The sequence below is a fragment of the Condylura cristata genome, unplaced genomic scaffold (assembly GCF_000260355.1).
Source record: "Condylura cristata isolate star-nosed mole 26May11 unplaced genomic scaffold, ConCri1.0 scaffold00019, whole genome shotgun sequence".
Taxonomy (NCBI): domain Eukaryota; kingdom Metazoa; phylum Chordata; class Mammalia; order Eulipotyphla; family Talpidae; genus Condylura; species Condylura cristata.
The window spans coordinates 6,026,689-6,052,134 of record NW_004567120.1 but is presented as its reverse complement, the minus strand read 5'-3'; the positions used below and the strand labels follow the sequence as shown (position 1 = coordinate 6,052,134).

General features: G+C 35.4%; 1 protein-coding gene across 1 annotated transcript in view; it reads left to right on the top strand.

Annotated features, from left to right (window-relative positions):
* Positions 1-25,446, top strand: part of CHM (choroideremia (Rab escort protein 1)) — a 177,044-nt gene that overhangs the window by 104,969 nt on the left and 46,629 nt on the right. The window contains exon 9 of the mRNA XM_004685626.2: positions 15,722-15,799. Coding sequence (XP_004685683.1) covers positions 15,722-15,799 — 78 coding nt within the window. The remainder of the gene's footprint in view (positions 1-15,721; positions 15,800-25,446) is intronic.

Genomic DNA, 25,446 nt, shown 5'->3' with positions numbered 1-25,446 from the left:
ATTAGCTAACACAGTAATCAGAATTAATATTCATCAAATTATATACATACTCATGAAGAGTGCTGCTAGAAATTCAACTGTCCTTTTGTTTTGTAGGGAATTAAAAAAATTACAACTGCTGATTCCTACCTCAATAGACTCTAAAATTGCCTTTTTAAAGGCTCTGTAGGGTAGAGGCTACTAGCCAAAATATTCATCTCTCTGTAATGTAGTTTGATGTCACCAGGACAAATTGAATTGAAATTGAGTACAATGGTGGTAGGCTCTCTTTCAACAAAATATGACTCATTCTTAAAACAGTAGTCAATTAGCGTTCTGTGGATTAAGTGTGTCTTGTTTGGGATTAATGACCTCAGAGTTGGGTTATTATTCTCCAGATATACACAATTTTGTGAATAATGTAGTGAATGGATATTATGCTGCTTTTGTGAATTTTACTTGAATATTATAAACAAGTAATTGAAGTGGTAGTTTCATATTTGATATTTATAGGAAGATGTCACAGTAGACTCAATGCTTTATATTTCCCAAGAATTATTCACATGGACTCATATGTTCTGTTTTAATTTTAAGTACGGTGGACAAATGGGAAAGTCTTTGCTGCTTTGTATTTCTTACATTTGCATGTGTGGGAGGAGTAAATCTCTGCTACTTTTGTCTGATTATTGATGATACTTTAAAGCAACCTCTAATCATAGCTTGGGGCATTCAAGCATTGCACTCTTCCTGAGCCTATTAAAGTGAATTTATTTTTGAGAAAAATTCAAGACTTTGGGAAGGTAGAAAACAAGTTGTCATTTTTAATTAAGTGCAGTATAATTTTTTTGTATCTTTGAAAGTGAAATTTTATTTTTTTACCTCCTAATTTGGGCAAAACATGTACATTCACAAGTGAGGAAAATTAAAACTTACCTACAGACTAAATTTATCCCATGGAGCTATAGTTTGCAATTCCTTGCTATAGGTAAATGACACTTTTTATTTCTACATTTAAGAGGATACCTTTTACCAAAATGAGATTGTAAATTATATAATCAATCCAAAGTATTTTAAAATTCATAGTTATCAACTATGATTGGCAGTAAATTAATGACATGAACATAACACCTCTGAAGTCTAGTCTTGGATTTTGAGTTATGGTATAAATTGGTATCCCCTTAAGGAAACCACAAGCATTCCAGTGGTATTTTTCTTCTCAAAAAATTATCAGCCTCGAAATGCTGAGGTTAACTTTTAACTCTTATCTAGTTACTGTGTTTAATTTCTTAGAGTTATTTTTTCCTCAGTTTTCATTCACCATTCTGCCATTGTCTAGGAATGATCACTTCCTGGATTCCTGCTATACTTAGCTGCCATTTATATCCTAGTATCTGCCTTCTTCATTGACCCAACATGTCATTTGAAGTCTTATCTCATCTGTCACATCATACTGAAACACTTTTACTGACCCTTTAAGCCCAAACCATTTTATCCTTCACCCTCTTCCTGCCCTAATTTGTAAATCCTGCCATTAAGGTCTATACACATTCTCATCTTTCTACATTTTCTCAAATTTTCTGACCTCATAGAATCTCTTTCTAGCATTCTAACCTGTTGTTCAAGTTTGACAAATACTCTGCCACTGGATCTTCTTCTTCTGTTCCTGGCTACTAGAAACTGTGTGCCTATAGGTCAAGTAGCTTAATCACACTGATTTTCTTTTTTCTTTTTAAATTAAAAAAAAATTTATTCATGTATGTATACAAGAATTGGGCTACAAGTCAAAGGGCAGGGATTGAGAGGATTCACAAGAGACAGTGGGAAGTAGAACAGGCAGGTTGACTGACTACACTGTGGAGGGGAGCAGCAGTGAGATAGGAGAGGTCTGCAGCTCCATATGAGTCACCTCCCTGGCCGGGGATCGAACTTGTGCTGCAGTGACTGTAGATAGCTCATAGTGCTGTGCTTTAACCCCTTGTGTCACCAGAGAGGGCCCTTAATTACATTGGTTTTCTGTAACAGGAAATTGGTCTAGCTATCTTTTTTTGAAGGTTTCTTCCACTCTACAGATTCTGTAACTCCTCTTCTAACCCATGTTGACTTCTGTTCTTTGATATCTCTTGTAAAAGTGTCTACCACAAAATATAGTCCTTATGATTTCTGTAGCTGTTATGCTTATATCATGGCTCATATGTTTAATCGAGGGCTAACTCTTATTACTTATATGTATTATCAGCATACAAACTAGTGTAGATTTTTAATACATGGAAAATTGTTTGATTTGAGCAATTTTTTTTCTTTATACATAGTCCTGAGTGAGTCATGGTTAACATTGTTAGCTTAAGTTCCTGGATACTGATACTAACCTTTAGAACTGAGAAGGCATGTAGGCCTATGCTACAATTAACATATCACAAATAAGTGAGTAACCTTCATTTTAGTTCACTAAATAATAACTTTAGTGAATATCAATAAATTGATATGGCAACAAAGAAAAGAAAGTAGGATTTCAGTGGCCTCTGTCACTTTTGTGTGTGAACCCTTTTGGTTTAATGCTGCAGTCAGAAATTGATGAGACACTCGATACATGTTGGGAGTGGTGTCAGAGCAGCCAGAGACATCAAAACTTCCATGAGAACCCACCATGACCCTCTCAAAAGGTGAGAACCTGACCTTTGTTGGGGGAGATGCCTGAATGGCCAGAGGCCTTGCATCTTCTGGTGAAGCACTGCCAGAGCATGCACAGACAGGGGACCCCTGATAAGTGAGGAATGAAAGCTGTACCCAAAGATGCCTATGGAAGCTGGGTCCCAAAACAGATAATGGGGAGTGGGGAGAAGAAAAAACACAACAAATGGCAGAAAAGAGGACAGATCTCCAGAACTGAATTTCAGTGACAGGGAAGATATATTTTGTCAGACACAGAGTTTAAAACTGTAAGGATAAAGAACTTCAAAGAAATGAAAGAAAACTCAGAGAAACAGATGTTACTAGATTTAAAATCAGCATACCAGAGACAGAAAATTTACTCTAAGATAAGAATAGAGTTTCAGGGTTGAAATAAGAGAAATGAAGATAAAAACTTGAGGAAAAAGTCATGGAAATAGAATAGATAAAATGTTAGAATGTATCAGTGGAATTGAAGATGTAAATGTTTAAAGAATGCACATTAAAAAATGCACATAGAGAAGGAAAGCAAGAGACAAAGTTAAAAAAAAACACTGCAAGAATTATTGGACTTCACAGGTAACGTGACAATGTGACAAGAATAATGGGCATACCAGAGAGGGGAAAGAGGAGACAGAAAAGAACAGAAAATGTTCTTTTAATGAAGAAAAAGGAATAATTATGCAGATCCAGGAAGCTAAAAGTACCCCAACATACCCAAGTAAAATAAGACCGAGTCCAAGGCATATATCAGTGAAATGTCTAAGAATCCGGGACAAAGAAAGAATATTGAAGCTGGCAAGGGGGAAGCAGCTAACCTATAAAGGTATCCCAATGATACCTTTACTCCTAGGAGTAAATCTATCAAAAGTCATAAAAGATCTATATAAAGAAATCTAAAGACATTGTTGATAGAAATAGAAGATGTAAAGAAATGGAAAAATATTCTCTATGCATGGATTGAGATTCACCATTGTCAAAATTGCCATTCAGTCCAAAGCAATATACAGATTCAATGAAATCCCAATAAAAATATCAATGGCTTTTTAAAAGAGCTGGAACAAATACTATTGTAAGTCATATGGAATCTCAAAAGATCCCAAATAACAAAACTATCCTGACCAAAAAGAAAGAGAATGGGAGTATCACAATTTAAAACCTTAGATTATAAAGTCATAGTTAAAACAGCCTGGTAGGTCCTAGAACAGAAACACACACAGACCTGTGAAATAGAATTGAGAGCCAAAAATAAGCCAGCAATAATATGCACAGTTAAACTTTTACAAAGAGGCCAAGAACACACACTGAAACACGGAAAGCCTCTTCAGTGAATCTATTTCACTATCACGCCATACACAAAGACCAATTGCAAGTGGATAAGGATTTGGATGTAATACCCGAGGCCAAAAAATGCATACATAGAAGAAAACATAGGCAAAACATTTTGTGACATAAACTTTAGAGATGCCTTCAGGAATTCATCCCCAACCACAAGTAAAAGAAAAGAGAAGATAAACAACTGAACCTACATTAAACTGAAAGCATCTACAGAGAAAAGTCATTACTAAAATGAAAAAAAAAGATACATTGGTGAATAGGAAAAAGTATTTGTACACCATATATGACAAGAGACTGATACCAAAGAGATAAAAAGAACTCATACAACTCTACAAAACAAGGCAAATAACCCAATTTAAAAATGGACATATTTGCGTGCACAGTTTTTTAAAAAGGTTTATTTATTTATGCATATAGAACTGGGATACAGGCCAGAGGTGCAGGGGCAGTGAGAGGTTTCACCAGAGACAGAGTGGGGAGCAGAACAGGCAGATTGACGAAGTACACTGCTGAGGGGAGCAGCGAGTGGGTCAGGAGAGGTCTGCCATGTGGGTCACCTCTGGGGTGGGGATGGAACTCAGGCTGAAGTGGCTTTAGCATCTTAGTGCTGTGCTTTAACCTGCTGCACTACCAGAGAGGGCCCAGGTGCACAGTTTTTTTGTTTTGTTTTTTAAAAAGGTTTATTTATTTATGCATATAGAACTGGGATACAGGCCAGAGGTGCAGGGGCAGTGAGAGGTTTCACCAGAGACAGAGTGGGGAGCAGAACAGGCAGATCGACGAAGTACACTGCTGAGGGGAGCAGCGGGCGGGTCAGGAGAGGTCTGCCACGCCATGTGGTCACCTCCAGGGCAGGCGGGAATCGAACTCATGCAGAAGTGGCTTTAGCTTCTTAGTGCTGTGCTTTAACCCACTGCGCCACCAGGGAGGGCCGCACAGTTTTTTTTAAAAAAAAAAAGAAAAGAAAAAAGAAATACAGACTGCAAACAGGCATATGAAAAAATGTTCACCACAGTTCACCATTAAAAAAGTACAAATCAAGATCACAGTGCTATCTTTTCTCAGCTGTGAATATGGTACATAACATAACAAAGAGACCAGAAATAAGTGCTGGTGAGAATGTGGAGAAACGGGAACCCTCCTCTCCTGCTAATGTGAATATAGACTGGCCCAGTCTTTATGGAATAAGTATTGAGGAGTGTAAGAGATTAAAAACATATCTGCTATACGGCACAGTAATTATACTCCTAGGCGATTTCCCATAAAATAAAAAACACTAACTTGAAAGAAAACTTGCACTCTCGTGTTTATTGAAACACTATTTACTATAGGTAAGTTATGGAAACTATCTCAGTGCCCCTAAACAGATGAGTGGATTAAGAAGATGTGGTATGGCCCTCCCTGGTGGTGCAGCGGGTTAAAGCACTGCACTGAGAAGCTAAAGCCACTTCTGCATGAGTTTGATTCCCGCCTGCCCCGGAGGTGACCAAATGTCGTGGCAGACCTCTCCTGACCCGCCCGCTGCTCCCCTCAGCAGTGTACTTCGTTGATCTGCCTGTTCTGCTCTCCGCTCTGTCTCTGGTGAATCCTCTCACCCTCCGCATCTCTGGCCTGTAACCCAGTTCTGTATGAATAAGTAAATAAATCTTTAAAAAAAAAAAGATGTGGTATATATACACAATGGAATATTAGTAATCAAAGTAGTTAAACTCATGCGATTGCAGCAACATGGGCAGAGATGGAAGGGATAATGCTAAGTTAGAAATCAGAATGAGCAAGATAAATACCAGCCGGAGTCAATAATATGTGGAATATACAGATACTAATCTAAGAATCAAATAAGTACAAACTTAAAACCAACCCTTGAAAGCTGACTACAGAACTGAAACACCCAGAGGAGAGACAGGATATAGGAGGGCTAAGAACAAAGAGAGAGGGAAGCACAGTGGACTGTGGTGGTTGACAATGATAATTTGGTGTTATGCACACTTTGGTGGCAATACTTGATGGGGGTATCCAAATATTGTTTCAGTTACAAAGTACATAAATTAGTGAAATATATCAGTCAGTCCTGAACAGAAGTTCAGCTTGAGAGTTGCAGTTAAAAGGAAGTCAGTTATTTTGGTGTATGGAGAAGCTGTCGAGGATATATATTGAATAGTTTGAAGATGAAGCCCAGGAACCATAGGGCAGTAAGTATAGATAAAGGGTGAAATTATTGAACATATAACCCACAGGAAGAATGAACATGGTTTTTATGGTAATTACACTGGAGTCATCTAACAGGTTCTTTAAAAGAATAAATAGGTATGAACAAGAGGCAATTAGTGAACAATTTAATGTTCAAAAGCCTGTGATATGATTTTGTACCAGAGATTGCTTTAAAATATGTGCTTTTACTTTGGGTTCAAGATAAATGTTTGATCATGCATAGAGATATATTTTAAAAACAAAAAGGAATGAGTGGGTGGTAAGAATGAACTCTTACCTATATGTAAAGAACTGTATGTATGAGGAGATTCTTCCAACAATCAAACTTTGGTGTTTTTTTGTTTGTTTGTTTGTTTGTTTTCTGTATTTTTAAAAATGATAACAATATAAACAGTGATTCTTCTTCTGCCCCTACACATTTACTGATGCACCATTTGCTTCCCCAAATATAGTTGAGACTGAGAATTTGTAGATCATAAAATACTAAGCTAAAGAGTATTAGATGTAGTGTTTCATAGAACACTCCTTGTAAGAAGGCAGAAAAATGGTACAATTGACTCTCTCTAAAAAGACTACTTTTTACTTAAAGTATTGTTCAACTTTTGAAAGGGATCTAGGACTTGTAATTTAGGGAACTCTGAAGACATTAACTTTGGGTAATTTTGTATCTACATTCTTAAAAAAAATCATAAAACACTGAACATAGTCAATGAAGGACATTAAAATAAAAGTTTATTATTTTCCTGATTCGAAAGTAATGCCTGTGGTCTTGTATTATTTGTTCAATTTGAGTTTTTTTTTTTAAGATTTTATTTATTCATACAGAACTAGGGTACAGGCCAGAGATGCGGAGGGTGAGAGGATTCACCAGAGACAGAGTGGGGTGCAGAACAGGCAGATCGACGAAGTACACTGCTGAGGGGAGCAGCGGGCAGGTCAGGAGAGGTCCGCCGTGCCATGTGGTCACCTCCCGGGCAGGCGGGAATGGAACTCATGCGGGAGTGGCTTAAGCTTCTTTGTGCTGCGCCACCAGGGAGGGCCCCAATTTGAGTTTTTAGGCAGAAAAATGGGTCACATAATTAAGGATTATTTAATCAGAAATATATGAATCATGTATGAAATATCAAGGGCAGAAAGGAGATTAATAAAAAAAAAAATCTCATGGAGAGAGCCTTAGTATTTTTAGGATAGGCCTGTTTGCTACATCCTAAAAGTTGAAACTGAGGACTTCCTTTTGAATTGAAAGGTGCATTTTAAAATTAATATGTGTAAGTAGATATGTGCCAGATTAGAAACTCAGTACTGTTAGACTGAGTGTTCTGGCTGAGTTCAGCTTTACTGGGAGTTTAGTTTAAATTATGTTAATATTGTGTTAGGAAATACCAGTGTTTTCCCTTCAAAAACTCCGTTGATGTCACTGTGATAGACTACTTTGAAGAGTCATTGAGTTGGCATGGTGATTCTAGCTCTTGTACAAGGGTCATTCTATATACATGAACTGTGGTTGTGCAGCCTAGGTTGCAACCCAAGCATATAAATTGACCCCCAATATTTTTGAAGGCTTTATTTTTTAAGATTGAATGATCATTGTCTTATATTCCATAATTTATGCTAATTTATTCTGGGCCCCTGGTGCAGTTATTAATACAGATCTCTTTCTGTCATCCAATTTTTCATAGATGGTTTAATTTAAGGATTACTAGAAAAACTGGAAAAAAGATTATATCATTTATAGAATGTCACCAAGAACAGTGGAAGCTAGAGATACATGACTAATATCTATAAAATACAGGTAGTTTCTGGTAGTGAGTTTTCTGAATGCTATGTATTGCTTTTTCACAGCTTTTTCTAAGTTAACCATGATGATTACACCTTCCAAAAGTGACAGCAGTGCATAAGGGGCTGCCCACAACCTTTTCAGTAAGTGTGAAATTTGCTTCAAAAGCAGTACTGGGCACATCTACCAACCAGATAACTTGTGAATTGTCAGCAATGCTTTGGACTTCCTTGTCCATGGTAACTCCCTCACAGCATAGAAACTATTGTTTTCTTGTCTACGTTACCTAGAAATAATACCCAGAGTAGAATCACCAGGAAATAGTAGTTGTTGAGGTTGGTTACTAGCTGCTCTAACAATTTCATACCAGGTGAAATAAGACTTTCCACAACATCTCCTCAAGGCAGGACCCACAGGATGACACTATCTGGGTGGAGCAGTTGCATTTATTGTTACACTTTGAAGAAGAGAGGTTGCTGTCATTAACTTGTGAATTACCTTAAACTTGTCTTTAGTAGGACATCCCCTTCATCTACTCCATTTAACAATTCTTGTCAGGATTTTTTTTTTGGTCTCAGATATTTCCGCTTTCTCTCCACTTCACCTACATTGTCACTTCCCTTCTGCCCACCACCATTCTTACAGGGTCCTCTGTAGATATGACTGGTCTCCGTTTTTCCACTGCTGTTCCCTTAAAAGTTCTTCAAATAGCAGCCAGATTACCTTTAAAAAAATACAATCATGTCACTTTTCTGCTTAAAATCTGTGGCTTCTCATTATACTTAAGGTAAAATTCACGATCCTCACCTACTTTAGAAGCCCTGAACGATAAGTCTCCTACTTCTGTCATCCCATTTGATGCAATATTTTTACCTACTTAAGTTCCAGACCCACTGGCTATCTTTTCCTCAAATATATTGGGCTAGTTTGCAGTCTGAAATTTTCAAATTTTTTAAAAATATTTTTGTTTAGAACATTTTTGCTCTAGATTTTCACATGGTTGATTTTTTTTCCTGCTTACTCAGATCTGCACTCAAATATCAATTTCTCAAACAAACTCTCCCAAATTACTCTGTCTGACATTTAGATCCTCACATCATCCTCACATTATCCTGATTTATTGTTTCAGAACACATACCACTATTGTTATCATGCAAACGGAATGGCACTGCATTAGCCCCAAACTTGCACGCTCTAAAGAGTTTCTGCCATCCATGCACACAAAGACTCCAAGTGTAAAAGAACTATAATAGAATTAGTGTGCATAGACAGAAAAAAGAAGGCTAATAGTTTCCCAATAAAACAACTAGAGTCACCCAAACCCTCCTGGGTAAATACCCAGTCAAAAAGGGTTGGCCCTGAGTGGGCCCTCTGAGGCCCAAGAGCTTACAATAAGTCTTAAGTACTTCTGGTAGGGGAAAATAGGGAAGTAGCAAAAGGACCAGACAAGTCTGGGAAGAAAGGAGCAAAGTCAATCAAGATAAAGACTGCCATTGTCAGCTTCCCCATGTTTCTCCAGCCACTGCCTCTTTAACGTGTCTCCTCCACATCCCCCAAGTTCACCCTTGGAGAAAGTCCAAAGCCAAGAAGTGTGCCCTTTTCTCCATGTGTCTCTCTAGAGCCCACCTGCCTTCTTCGTTACATAGCTTTACCTGGCCCCTCAGCAACTAGTTCACAGTGGTTAAGTCCAAGGTGACTGCATGTAAATGGGTGAGGGAAGCATATCTCCCCCTTTTTATGGAGATTCCTCTGTTTCACTCCTTATCTATCTCTGTATAGAATGTGTGTCAGCAAGGACAATATTTGTCTTTCTTTTGTATCCATAGTACCCAGACCTATATATCTTTTGCATAGCAGGCCTAATTTCAGAAATATTGGGGTTGAAGTATTTTTTTCTATGTAACCATAACAAACAGCAAAGTAAGTTATAAACCCCACTGTATGGCACAGTCTGTAATCATTTGCCTCTTGCTATGGTCGAGATGATAGCTAACAAAAGCTACATTTTATTGAACATTTATAATATATCAAGCATGGAATAAGCACTTCATGTTCATTGAGTCATTTAATCTATGCAACAACCCTATGTGGTAGGTATTATTATCCCCATTTTATAGTCTTTGAGAACTGAAGCACAGTCAAGTAGCTGGTAACAAGGAGAATCCAGGTAAGTCTGATCCAAAGAAAAACTGAGACCCGGCAGTCTGCATCCAAAGAAAAACTGTCTGCATTGATTTCAGCAACACCTCCAAGAGCTTATCTCTGTATAATTTGTGCAATATCGCTGGTGTACAAGATTATATACATATGTCTTGTAGTGACCTTTACTTTTGGTGATCACTGCTTACCAGATTCCCTTGTGTTCCATCACCATAACCAGTATCAGGCAGGATTTGCCTTTTTGGCGATACTGAGTCAATTGTCATAAGACAGTATTATAATAGTGTACTTATTTGGGGGTCTTTACTTTGTGTTAGCTTTGATGTTCTTGCTAATAGTCTAATGTTTTGAAGAAAATGACTCCTAAGAATTTATAGCAAGGGATGAGACCTGTGTTAGGATTTTTATGAGGATAACTATTTCTGAGGCTACAGGAGTCTTTAACTCTTCCTCTTAAGAATGCATAGTTCTGGGCCAATAAGTCTAAGATGAGTTGGATTACATACAATAATTTGAAACAGAGAAGAACTTTTAGTAGGTGGAGATGATGCTCTGACTTATATTCTGCCCAATTTTGCATTCCCAGGAGACAGACAGCTATACCAAAATACCTCAGTCATTTTTGGCACTCATATTTTTGGCTTCATTTTAATGAAGGGAGATTATTAGGTCTGTGTAAACATGATAGATAACTCAGTGTCCTGTTAAATACAGTGTTCTGATTATGAATATCGTTAAAAATAAGTAACATGATTGAACTTTATATAAATAGATGTATCACTTCAGGCTTTATTGTCTCACAGAACCTAGATGTGCCTAATTATTGAGTGGAACTTCTGCTTTATCAGTTTACAGTACAGTTTAAGCCATCACAGCACAGTGATGATACTAAGTGATCATCAGAATTGTTGAACAACAGATTTTTTGGTTTGTTTTTTTTTTTTTAAAGATTTATTTATTTATTTATTCATACAGAACTGGGGTACAGGCCAGGGATGTGGAGGGTGAGAGGATTCACCAGAGACAGAGTGGGGGGCAGAACAGGCAGATAGACGAAGTACACTGCTGAGGGGAGCAGCGGGCGGGCCAGGAGAGGTCTGCCACGCCATGTGGATCTCCTCCGGGGCAGGCGGGAATCGAACTCACACAGAAGTGGCTTACGTCTTAGTGCAGTGCTTTAACCCGCTGCGCCACCAGGGAGGGCCGGTTTGGTTTGTTTTTAATGCCACTGATAACGTATTTTAAGTGTATTTTTCTAGTAACTTTTTTTGTAATATCTACTGTATTTAGTTAATTTTTAGGTTTTTTTTTTTTAGGTCTCATAAAACTTAGCCTTGCTTGCTGCTAGGTCCAATACTACCATATAGGAGGTAGACTTACCCAGCTGCCTAGCCAAGCTCTTTTGGACCCCAGGATGGCTGCTATGAACTGCACCACATCTAAGACCTGATTGGCATCTCATTAGTGTTAAGTGTTTTTGATAGCTTAATTGTCCCTCACTTAAGATGTGTTAACTCTTGGATTGCTAGTCTGCCATTTAATGCGCTAGAAGAAAATATGTGTCTTGTGGTCTTATTACCTCTAAAAACGTCAAAGTACTTGCCTTCTTGTTACAGTACTTTCTCTATATAAAAATATTTATCAGTGTACTTTTTGACTCACTTTTTATTTTTTATGTTATAATTTTTTATTAGTATTGTGTTTTAGCTCCTCAATTCCAAAGGCTCTTTGAGGCTTTGTGTTATGATTGTTACTCAGTATCCCCAAGTACTTAATAATATATTTTACACTTTGAGGGTATTCAGTAAATGCTTGTTATTACCTGGCTGGGTGGTAATTGTTAAATTTGGATGTCATTTAAGGTAACTACAGATCCTATTTATAGAGTACAGTTTACTGAGCACATAGGCATAACAAAAAAAGAAATGAGAATACTGTACTCCAGTGTTTCAGGCAAAATCTGATAACAATGCAACTCATATTCATTTGAGTTTACTTTTTTAAAATTACTGTTTGTGTATTTGTTAATATACATCTGAAGAGGTGTGAATATATAGCTCTGAATCATATACAGTGTTACAAACCACTCTTACCACAATAAAGAAAATGACTACAGTGCAAGTTAAAAAAAAAAAAACCTCATTTCTTAAAATGTGGATTGAAATATTCATAATTTTCTAGGTACTCTGATGATATATATTTCTGTGGCTATTCTTATTCTGAGCTTATGTTTTATCCAAATGATGTGACATGTAGTCCATTTAGTATGTACAGGTGGGAAATAAACGCCTACTTTTTGGGAGACAAGTATATTTAGAAATTGAAGATTTTACTCTGTAATAATCTTAGCACCTTGTCAGAAATTGGTACAACTCTGAAAGGAACGTTGACAGTCTGACCCCATGTTGCTTCCCTTTATAGTGCCAAAAAGATGGTATTGATGTCTTTAGTATGATGATTAACAGGAAGCTTTTTGGACCAGATCTCTTGATTTTTTATTCAGCACTAGTACTTTCTAAATGACCTTGACCAAATAACTTGACTTTTCTTTGCCTCAGTTTCCAGATATGTAAAACTGCCTCATAGGGTTGTAGGAATCAGTATACAATGGAGTAAAGCATCTGACATGCAGTAAGCACTCAGTGCTAGCCATGATTATTGTTTGGATTACTTGTTGATTATTGTTTGGATTACTTGACTATTGTTATTATTGACTGGGTGCTCCCAAGATCAGTTATTGCCAAAACTCGTTTCCTTATTTTTTCAGGTCATTCCCTATTTTCTTATGTAAATAACTATTATCTGTGTTTTGAATGATATTCTCTAGAACTGATACAAATGTCTTTCATACTCGCTATAAAATGTTTCTTCAAATAACCTATTAGCCTCCACCAACCAAAAAAATATTTATAGATCATGTATGAAAGTAACTGATAATAGCATACAGAGGAGTCTTCATCAGTCCCCTCATTTTGCCTGACACATCCTACAAACCACTGTTTTTTTTTCATTTGGGCATAAGGAAGGAAAACATAGAGGTAAAGAATTAATGCCACTGTTGTGATCAACAAATATCTTCTCTAACAGGAGAGACTGGTGTAGGAACAAAACTCAGTGAGAAGCTGTATGAAAATTGTGTATGCTCATGCAAATATACACTTGGCAATTATATAAATTTATGGTATACCAACTCATTCTTTCCAAGAGTCCAAAGTACTTATGTTCTCATTTAAAACTAAGGGGGAATTTGTGGGATGATTTTGACAGTGTTTCATTACTGGAATTTAACCTCCATAATACTACCAATCATCCACACAAATCTGTTATTAACATTCTACATATTTTTGTGTTTCTTCTATATAGTATATTGCCTCTGCTAATCATGTTGAAAATCAGGTAATTTTTTTCCCGAATTTTTTTTGATGGCTCACTAAAATAAATATAGATACCTCTTGCATTTTATTTTAAATATATTTTTTAGAGGTCCCATTTACCCCTAAATATTTAATAAAAAGTTTCAAACAAAAGGATGCTTGATACTATTATATACTAGTGTGGGTCTTTCTTTATAGAAAATTAGTTTAATTTAATTAAGTGGATTTCTCATGCTTTTGATGATATCACAATGGTCTGTAAAATAATATTTTAGAATTTTAAAATCTAGTACAACTTCTGATCATGAGCTTAATTCCTTTTCTCTTTGGACTCTGAGAAAATTAATTCTTTTTCCCAATGAAGGGGTACTGATTGGGTGTCTCTGTGTATGTAAGCATGGACCAGTGTGACTTAAAAAAAAAAAAGTATAGGGCAATTGTCAACAATTCATCTGTAGTTGCTTACTAGGAATTGGGAAACACAGGTGCTTCCAAATGCAAAGTGTGCTTTCCATTATTGCAAACTGACAGAAAGATAGTCCCAGGCAAGCGAGATTGCTAATTGCAGGATAGGATAAACTATCTGTTAATGTCTAATTCAGCCTAGTTATGCTTAGTGTGCCAGTAATATTTTATTTATATATGAACTCTTTCAGTAACAACAGGAAATTGATGGTGATGGTTGGGATGATTTTTTTTTTTTTGGTTTAAGATGTATTTATGCATACAAGAACTGGGGTATAGGCCAGAGTTGCAGGGGTGAGAGAATTCACCAAGGACAGAGTGGGGAACAAAACAGGAAGATCAACTAAAATACACTGCTGAGCAGGACAGGATAGGTCTGATGTGCCATGTGGGTCACCTCTTGTGCCACAGTGGCTACAGATAGCTTCATTGTGCTGCACTTTAACACCTTGAACTACTAGGGAGGCCCCTGGGCTCATTATTTTGACCACATTACCATCACTCTATCAGTTATTCTTGTATCAACACAATAGGAGGAAAATGTAGCTAAATAGTCTGCTATAATCTCCTTTGGCCTGAGTTGAGGTCATATCCCTATATAAAGTTTTAGCAATTGCTTCCATCAAGTTCTCAGGGGGTACTTCTGACCCAGAGCCACTTTTTTTTTTACAGTATTTTATTGTTTAAGGTTTTCTTGTATCATGTAGTAGTATAATTTTACTCCCCAATTTATAAGGCCAGACAGTTGATTGTAAATACAGTTATAATCTTACACACAGGGCTTTAGATGAATGATTTTATTAAATGGGTTTTTAACCCTAGTTTACCCTTTTAATGACAGCTTTGGCATTATGTTCTGCAGCATTAACTCAGGTGCTTCCTTCTCCAGTTTTCAGCTCCCAGATTAGTTTTTGCTTACTTTTATGATAAGCAAAATCTTCAGAGCTCACTCAGAACCTTGCTTCTACTTTAACACAAGATAAGTGGTTGTTTCTGTTGGGGTTTTCACCATCAGTTCTTGGAGCTATTTTGTAGCCTATTTACTTTATATAGCCATTAGCAGGTTTGACAAAAAGAACTGGGCTTCGCTTAAGGATACTTTTGGCTTGGTTACATTGTAGACTTTTGCATTGTACTATTAACAGTGGTATCTCTGCTGTATCCAAATATTAATAATCTTACCTCTGAGTGACTCAATACCACAATAAAGAAAATACAAATTATTAAAAATTATGTTTCTGTAAAACCAATTATTAAATATAATTATAAAATAAAATCTTAGAATTGTTTAATCTAATACAACTTCTGATCCTGAACTTGATTCCTTTTCCCTTTTTGACTCTGAGATGACTAAAAATTCTTTTTCCCAGTGGGGGACTGATTGGGTGTCTCTGTGACTAAAAGTGACCAAAGTGACTAAATTAAAAAAAAAAAAAAACTGTAGGGCAATTGATAACAATTCATCTGTAGTTGCTTACAAGGAATTGGCGATTTAAAACGTTGCCTTGATTTTCAACACAATAATCCTAATTCTCGACAGTTCTTATCCCAATACTATTTGTATCTGTGTAGGTGTCTCTTTTAGCAAACTTTTTCTCCTTTTGTAATAACAGCAGCCACAGCAGTATCTCTTCTGCCCACTTGTGTCTGTGTAAGTGTCTTCTTCCCCTTTCCTTTTTTAAACAGATCTGCCCCCTTTGGATATTTAAAAAAAAAAATCCTAATTCTCATTTTCCTGTTCTCTTCCCAGGATGTGTGCTGTGTTCGGTGGAATCTACTGTCTTCGCCATTCAGTACAGTGCCTTGTTGTGGATAAAGAATCTGGAAAGTAAGGATGATTACCTTCCTATATTTATTTCCCCAAGCACAGGTGAAAAATGCTAAAATTGATTTTAAAAGAATGATTCTTCAAAGATCCTCTTTGGTATTAATAACATATCAACCTTGATTAAAAGTAATTTATGTTTAGGTCCTACAGAATAAGGAAAGTGAGTTCAGAATATAGAAACTGAATTAATTTCCCTGCAATATGACTATAGTTCCTGATCATCCAACCTTGGAAGACAAATCATTTCACTTGCCTGGGGTGTGTGATGAGTGATGTTAGTTTTCCTTGTGGCCTTACCATCCTCTAATTGATTTTCATCAGATGACAACAAAGCCCTCTGTTATTGCATTTTTAAAAATGGAGCTCACCTAAAGACTCATCAGATTAATCTCTGCTGATAATGCATGTCACTCGATGAGAAAAGACTTTAATGAGATTTTGGGTAGATTGTTGTCATAAACTATGCTGCTCTGTTATCTGAGGATAAATTATTTTAGAGTTGCATATATGGCCTGAAGGCCAGTTTAAAATTGAAAGAAGAATGTACCTGTTTTTAATAAAAACTGAACACCAGGTATTTAACTATGCATTTTTATATTTCAGTCATATTTTCTAGGTTTTATCATGATATATTTCTAGGATTTATCAAGATTATCTTAATTTAAAATAACTTTTTCTATTTATAGCATTTACATGTAAATTTAAATGGTTGATCTGGATCAAGTTTTAGGGACTGTTTAAATTCTTTGTATTTTTCTTTTTCTTCCTTTTTTTGTTATGTATTCTTAGGTATCTACTCACCTATGTATCTTTTATGAATGTTTTAGGGATATATAAAGAAGTACTAGTGTTTGGGTCATAAAGTACCTTACTATCTTGAACTGGAAGCTTTAGAATTTAAATTTTAAGCTGTTTTTTTTTTTCATTTTACTAAAATTGGTTGTAGTCTAAATGACTAGTAATTTCTTAAAGACTACTGATAGCACGATAGTGTTTTGAGATATAGTGAAAAAATTCTCAATTCTGGAACACGTAATATTTAAGTAGTGAATTTGCTTTAGAGAAGCAATTCTCTAGTATAAGGTAAAATAGACACATGGCTTAAAGTCTTGTAAAGTACTTTTAGCACTTTAACAGCAAGGTACTACATAAATGAAACACAGTTAGCATAGTAAAAAAAAATATGTCCCTAAAGATACAGGATAGTCATATTTTGACTCATGAAGAGCTCTGTAGAGGTTCATGAAAGAATACTTGTCATTATGACTCATGACACTCAGAGTAATTTTTCCCTTTGCATTCATTTTGAAGTGTGAGTAATGTTCCCATGATCTGGGAAAGCCAGATAATGAATTGCTTGTTTGGTGCTTATTTATTTAGATCCTTTTACCATCTTGGGGCATCACTCTAAAACTGCAAGTTATTCTCAGTAACAAGTAGAATTGTATGGCTCATATTTGTTAAAACAAACAAACAAAAAGGATCTGTTAGTACAGTAATAGTGTTTGTTACACTAAAGGCTACATGTACTTTACTTATCATTTAGTTTTTATCATGTGCTCTCAACAAAGAAACTGTTCTTTATGACCTTCTGCAGATTTCAATTACAGCAGAGATCTGAGGGCTAAGGTTCTAAACACCAAAGCTTGGTAGTTTTCAAATTTTAATTTGCCTAATTGTCACCAGGATAATTTGTTTTAAGAAAGATGCAGATTTCTGTGCTTCAACATTGGAGAGTAAAATTGGTTGATGTATTTGAAATTGAGCCAAGGAATTTTCAGGTTTTTTTTTTTCAGGTTTTCCCTTTTTTAAAACATTTTTATATCATTGTTCATTTTTCATATATTTTTAAAATGTGTTTGCTTTCTTTTCTCAGTCGTAGTCCCCATAGAATTCCCACCACCAATTCACCCTGCACCATCACCATAGTCCCTTATGCTCCTCCCACCCCCATTTCGATCCTCTTTCTTCCCCCTTCCCTGCAGAATTTTCAGTTTTAAGAAACATCCCAAGTGAATGTAATACAAATGCTCCTTAAATGACACTGGGAAACATTGATGAACCTAATAGAGCTACTATAATCAAATATAGATTTTAAATGTCACACAGACTGCTAATGATTTAACATTTCTTTTATATCTTTATAAAAAGACTCCAAGCACAAGTATCCTACACCTTGAATGAGGGAAGACCTAGAATTCCATGGTTGCCATTAATGAAAATTGGCAAGTTCTTTCCTTCATCTGTAAAACTAGTTAGGTGGACTCTGCAGTAAGCTCTGAGTCTCCTCCCAGATATAATATGCTTTTACTGAGTTTTTGAACATTCTTACAAAGTACATAACTTTTCCTGTAACATTTAGAAATAAATGATCTTAAAATATTTTATATGTCCATATATATATATATATATGTATATATATATATATGTATATTCTTGCATAATAGGCATCATCAGTCTCAGTGAGAATTTTTTAGTTTTTCAACTTCTGTGTGTCTGCTTTTATGAATATAAGTGAAATATCAAAATGTCTATTCATGACATTCATTATATTAATATATTACTAGAATGCCAGTTTGCTGATGACTATCATTTTCTTATCCATCTTGATTGCTTAAAATAAAGTATTCTTGGATTCTGCATGATTTTTTAAAAAGTTTATTTATACATACAGTACTGGGGTACAGGCAAGAGGTACAGGGGTGGTGAGAGGATTCACCAGAGACAGAGTGGGGACCAAAAGAGGCTGACTGAGAAGGTACACTGCTGAGGGGAGCAGTAGGCAGGCCAGGAGAGGTCTGCCGCGCCATGTGGATCATCTCCAGGGTGGGGATCGAACTCATGCTGAAGTGGCTTTAGCTTCTTAGTTCTGTGCTTTAACCCGCTGTATCACCAGGGAGGGCCGTGCATATGATTCTTAATAGAAAATTGCTTATTTACTTAATAGAAAAACGCTTTGAAAATTCCCTGCATTCATAGCATTCATGATATCCATAATATTCTTAGTATATTAAATTAGTTGCTTAAGTGATTTTTAAAAGTTTAAGACAGCCAGTACTTGAAAATTCCAAATTCATGTCTGCATTAATTACAAAATTTACAGTATTTTTCGCCAGTTAATAATAAATCCTTTCCTTCAAGGCAGACAGTTTTTGGATATTTAAAGCTGTCATTGATTACAGGCTCAGGGTAATGTATCTTTCCTAAACATTATTTTGTTATTCAAAATTAGAAAGCTACATAGTAGAACATACTTTTTCAGGACTGTGACTATAAAAGGGAGGGATAATCTTTTTTAATGAAAAATCTTGACCTTATATTTGGGCATATGCAGCATACATTTCTTTTCAAGGAGTCGAGTTTGACTCAAAAATTGCTCATTCTACATGTAATTGGAACATTAAGAAATGTCTGTGAGGATTCACATCTGTCTTTTTATGGTTTTGGATTGCCTTTCTTACCCTTTTTTTCTGTGGGGAACACTTGACATCTCCTGTAATCTTTGGTGTGCTTATACTCATGCTTCATATCTAAGGTTGAAGTTTATTTGCTAATCCCACAGACTAGTTCAGAACCCTGTGCCAGCTCCCCCCATCTCCAGTTGGGTTCACTTGTATGAATATTTGTAAATTTCCTATAGGAAAATGCGAGTTCTCGTTCCTATATTTTCCAGAACCAAGTCGGATTCAGATCACCCATTATATTTAATTGTTATATGTTAAATGATGAGTGAAGATTAAAGACGGAAGCTAGCCTTTTTTTTTTTTCATTGTCATCTTACACTGAAGAAAACTCAAAGGAGCCGTTAATGACCACATTGTGATTACACATCAAAGAAATGTACAAACTGAGAGGAAATATGGAATATATAGCCACATGCATACTTTTTTCAGCTGGATTCGGTTTTTCATTTGCTTTTTCTGAGATCCTTACAGACTTTGTTCTCTTTGCTATATTATTCATTGGCCTTGCTTTCTTAATTTTCATAGGATATAACTTCCAGTGGTTATTTTCTGTACCCTGTCACTAACCCCTAATACTGAACCCCTTTGTTGACTGTTTTTAGAAAAGCTGAATGCGCATGTTGAACAGCTTTCTTTTCCTATGCAGCTATGCTGACGATGTAAAACTCCTATATGTTAGATTTGGTCAATTAGCAATATAATATGGACCATAGGGTAAAATGACCTTGGACCAAATATGTCTATAACCAATAGTCTGAATCTGACACGCATTTAAACTCTCAGTACTCTATTTTTAAAGTGAGACATGATAATACTGATCTCATTAGTTTTAAATGAACAGATAAAGCTGGTAGAACTGTTTGTTCACACATAATGAGAGCTTCAGATGTGTTTACTAGTAGGAATTATTAATTAAATTGGGTACTGTGGGATCCTGTGGAAGAGGTAAATTGTGAAACTCTGTCAGTGCTATGTTAAGGAATTTGTACTATAGTCGGTGGTTATTTTAAGTGGGTAAGTAACAAGATTAGATTTGCTACTTTGAATTTCTTAATTCTGACAGTGATTTGGAAAAAATATTCTGATGAAAAAAAATCTTTACCTTCTAAAAATCAGAGATTCTGTTTGTTTTTGTCTGTCTGCTGTTCACATGAGCAGAATATTTTCACCGTCCATCATTCATTCATTCATTCAACAGGCATTAGTTGTTTTCTGTATGCCAGGTACTAAGAATACAGTAGAGAATAGTACAAAGATGGTCTCTGTTCTCGTGGACTTTAGGGTCTACTTGGAAACCTTAAAAATAAATAAATTAATGTGATAATTATAAAATAAGGTCTCTTCAGGATGTAGAACTCTTATTGTCCCTCCCTGTATAAAAATCTTAGTTGCTTTATGTCACTTTTAAAGGTTCTAGAACCTCTTATATGACCCCTGTGACTCTGGAGTCTGGTCTTTGCCTGCTTCTCTAGGCTCATGTCTCCTGCTATTTTTACTGTGCATTATCGTCGATCTGTTTGTGTTCCATGTACCTGCTCGTCTCTTACTTGCTTCTGCACTGCTGGAAATGCTGCACTTTTGACTGAAAAGCTCTATTTTTTTGCTTAAAAGGATTCTCATCCTTTAAAAGGAGCTAATGCATCACTTCCTCTGAAAAACATTCCCTGGTACACCACTGCTTCCCTAATAAGCTGAGTCAGACAGCCCCTGTTAATATTTTAGTGGTGCCTTTTCCTCATTTCTTATCACTGGACTTGGGCATTGTCTTTTAATTCCCTGTGCCTGCATCTTCATTATATTCGAAACTCCTTAAGAGCAAGATATTTTTATTTTCATTTGTTCAACATAAAAATGTGTGGCATAATAACCAGATGTCAAGCACTGTGCTAAGATATGAAAATAAAAAGAAAAAAAGATAAATAAAAATAAAATAGTGTTTGCATGGGAAATAGCAAGTGAGAAGTTTTGATAAACTCAGTTTGGGTCATGATAGTTTGAAAACCAGTTTAACATCTATCTATAAAGAAATTAAAGGCAGTTGAAAGTATGGATACAGTGCTTGGGAATGCTAAGGGCAAAGAACCATAGATTTGGAGTTATCTGTTAATGTCTGAAACTTTTGGAGTGGAGTTTAACCCAAGAAAAATTAATGAAAAGCAGAATTTTGGAATGATTCCAGCAAAAAGGAGGCTTTGAACTAGTGTGTTTGAGGAAATATGGAAGGGCATTGTAAGTAAGTAGTGATAATTATCTTGTTTCCTTCAATGATTAGGAATCTTCTAATGTCCTTAATTTATTTTCCTTTTAATTATATCATATGTAATTTCTATGGTCCCTTACCATATAATTAGCTGTGATGTTAATTCTGAAGATCAAGCATTGAGCACATATTTTAATGTCATTTTTCTCTTCTGGACCAAATTCCAGGTAGGTTTTTTTTTTTGATTGTTTTCTTCCATATCATTTTCATATGTCTACCTTCATGTCATTGAATTAAGAGCTGAGTAACTGCTGTCATTTTTCCATTTAGAAAGTTCAGTTCTAAAAAGGTTCTCGCTTCATTGATTCTTTGTTTTATTTTCACTTATTTTTTAATGATTTATCTTTTTACTTGTGTTAAGGTTAGAATTCTCCACATCTGTTATTGCCACCATTGTGTCCCCACCACCAAATCACCCCATAGTCTGCCACCATAATCTTGCACTTCCTTTTTCTATTTGTTCCTACTCTTCCTCACTTTTTTAGCTGTTTGAGTTATATAGTCAGTTTTTAAGAGTTGGCTTTTAAGGTTGTCTTTTTTCTGGTTCTTAGTTTTGGCTTCTCTATATTTCATATATTAGTCACACCACGGTATTTATATTTCTCCTTCTTATATTTAGCTTAGCATTGTCTTTTCCAGTTCCATCCATGTTGCTGCACATGGCACAAGTTCCTATTTTTTGAGTGATGGGTAATACTCTACTCTGTATATATAACACATCAGTTTTATATTTACACACACACACATATACACTTTATATGTACACTTATATATGCATTTGTCTGTTTTGGGACACTTAGTTTGTTTCTATATCTTGGCTACAGTAAATAGTACAGTTATGAATATAGGGTTGTAGATTTCCTTTTGAATGGGTGTTTTTGTTTTGGGGGGTTGTGTACCTAGGCGTGGGATTACTAGGTCATATGGCAAAACCATTAGTCTTTTGAGAAATCTCCATACTGCTTTCCATATGGATTAGGCCAGTCTACATTTCCACCAACACTCTAAGAGGGCTCCTTTTTCTCCTTACCCCAGCAACACTTGTTTCTATTCATTTTGATGTGAGCCATTCTCACTGGTATAAGATGATATCTCTTGCGGTTTTGGTTTGTTATTTCCCTGATAATAAGTGATGATGAGCATTTTTTTTTCCATGTGGCTACTGGCCAATTTGTATGTTCACTTTTGGAGAAGTACCAGTTTAGGTCCTCTTCTGCACATTTCTTGATTGGGTTATCCTTTTTTTTTTTTTTTAGTTGTGTGAGCTCTTTGTAGATCTTTGATATGAGTCAGTCCCTTTGCAAATATTTTCTCCCACTCTGTAGGGTATCTCTTTGTTTTAGTTATGACCTGCTTCACTGTACAGATGACGTCACTGATTCTTATGATTAGCGTGGTCATTTTATCCATGGATCTGGGAACTCCTATCATGTTCCTCTTCAGTCTACTATTTATGAGTCACAACAAGGCCCCCAGCTAAATCTAAAGTGCTGTTAATCTTTAATGTTTTGTTTAGTTTCCTGTATAAGGGGTGACGGGTGGGTATTTTAATGTTCCTGGCAGTTCTGATTTATTTTGCCATATTCTAATGCCATCTAATTTTTTACATTAATCTTTATAATCCAAAGTCTAAATCTTGGCATTGAATCAGTATTTCTTTCTTGTTGCCTCCAAGTAGGATGAATAAATTATAGTAAATCACATATTTAAGGGAAAGCAAATCTTTTCACTTGCTTAAGCATCTTGGTTTGAACAGTTTTGCTCAGGCCTAGAAACTTAGTGCTTCATACTGTGACTATCAGATGAGTTCCTATGGAGAATATATGATCATTACCTCAATTTCTGTAGAAATCAGTATTCATCCTATAGCAATAGCTTTTCTTTAGATAGCACAGCATAAAGACACAGCAGTAGTGGTGCAACACTTACACAGTGATTCTTTCCTGGGATTTGGGAGCTTATCAGAATCTCCAGGGGTACTTAAATTTGAAAAAGTCCCCCAGGTGTGATTCTGATTTTCTTCCTTCTCCTCCTCCTCTGAGAATCACTGTTTCATCCAGAAACTTTAGCATAAATTGACACATTTTCTTTTCAAATTTATAATAGATCTTATTTGTATAATATAAAATTTGCATTGTGGATAATTTCATCTTAGATAATATATACATATATATAATGAGAAGTACAACATATTTAGAAATGAATAAAAGAAAATTGTGTCAAATATTAAGAGAAAACACAAACAGAAGAGGGAAATGTATAGTTTTATTGCTTCATTTATAATAGAAAACTTAAAGAAGTTGTGAATCCAGTTAGTAAATAAAGAATAGAGAAAAATAGAGTAAGAAAGAATAATAGCAATGTATGTATATGAATAAGTTTTAATAATATAGAACACAAAGATAGAGTAGACAACTCAAATGTGCTTTCTTGAAAGTACTAATAAAATCAACAAAGTACAGGACAAATACATCCAATAACATGCAAAGCACAGGACATCATTATACATCTAAAATATTGAAGTGGAATAAGCCATATTAATATGAAGGGGACATAGTTATTCACACAGGACAAGGTAACATAATTTAAGATATGGTAGCCATATTTTGAGCAACAATAAAGAAAAACAAATATGAGAGCAATTTATATTTACAATGTTGATTCAAGAAGAAATGGGGACCACAGAATACTTGAAATCTATTAATGTAGTAGAATCAACAATTTACATTTTTACACAGGAAAGAAATTGGTCATGATTTCATTTTATAGGTGAGTTTCGGTATATCTTCAAAGGAATGGTTAGGTCTAGACAACTTAAACTTATGAGAAACAAATAATAGACTAATCTTACTTTTAAGTTGGTTTTGATATTGATATTGAATCTTACAAATGTTTTTTTTTTTTCTGTATGTCTTGTCTTGAGATGATTGTAAGATTTTTCTTTTTCCTTTGGTTGATGTGGAAAAAAATAAATATATATCACATTTATTGATTCATATTTGTTGAGAACATTCTGGCACATTGGAAAACCCACTTGATCATAGTGTATGATTCTTTAAAAGTATTGTTGATGTGATTTGCTAGTATTGTGTTGAGGATTTTTGTATCCTCATTCATCAGAGATACTAGTTGATAGTTTTCTATTTTCTGTGTGATGTCCGAGACTGGTTTTTGGAGTCAGGGTAATTTTGACTGTATAGAACGTGTTTGGAAATTTTTACTACTTTTCTTTTTTTTTGGAAGAGTTTGAGAAAGTTATTAATTCCCCTTTAAAAATTTGATAGAACTCACAATTGAAGTATCTGCTCTTGGATTTTGTTTCATGGGGGAACCTTTTTATTACTGATCAATTTCTTACCTGTGACTAGTCTGCTCAAATTTTCTGTTTTTTTTTTCAGTCAGTAATTATCTTTATAATAAAGTTTTATTGGTATTTACCTCATACAGTTCATTTAGAAAGTGAAACCACCTATGCAATACACTAATAAAGTTATTACCACATTGAAACATAACTGTACAAAATTGTATATAATTTTTATTCTTTTTAAAAAATGTTTATTTTAGTTGGGGCTATATTTGGATGCCCTCTTCAGAATTACCACCAGAGTCTGTATGCCACCATAGTCCATTGTGCTTCATTCCCTTTTCGTTCGTACCCATCCTTTCTTCCTTCCCTCCTCGGTGTTTCCATTTTGTAGTCAGCTGTCACAGGTTAGTTTTTGAGCCTGGCTTTCTCGTATTCTTTTATTTATTTGTTTGTTTATTTATTATATTTTTAAGAGTTTTTTTAACAATTGTTTATTTGTGTATACAGAACTGGGGTACAGTGCAGAGGTGTGGGGGCAGTGAGAGGCTTCACCAGAGACAGAGTGGGGAGCAGAACAGGCAGATCGACGAAGTACACTGCTGAGGGGAGTAGCGGG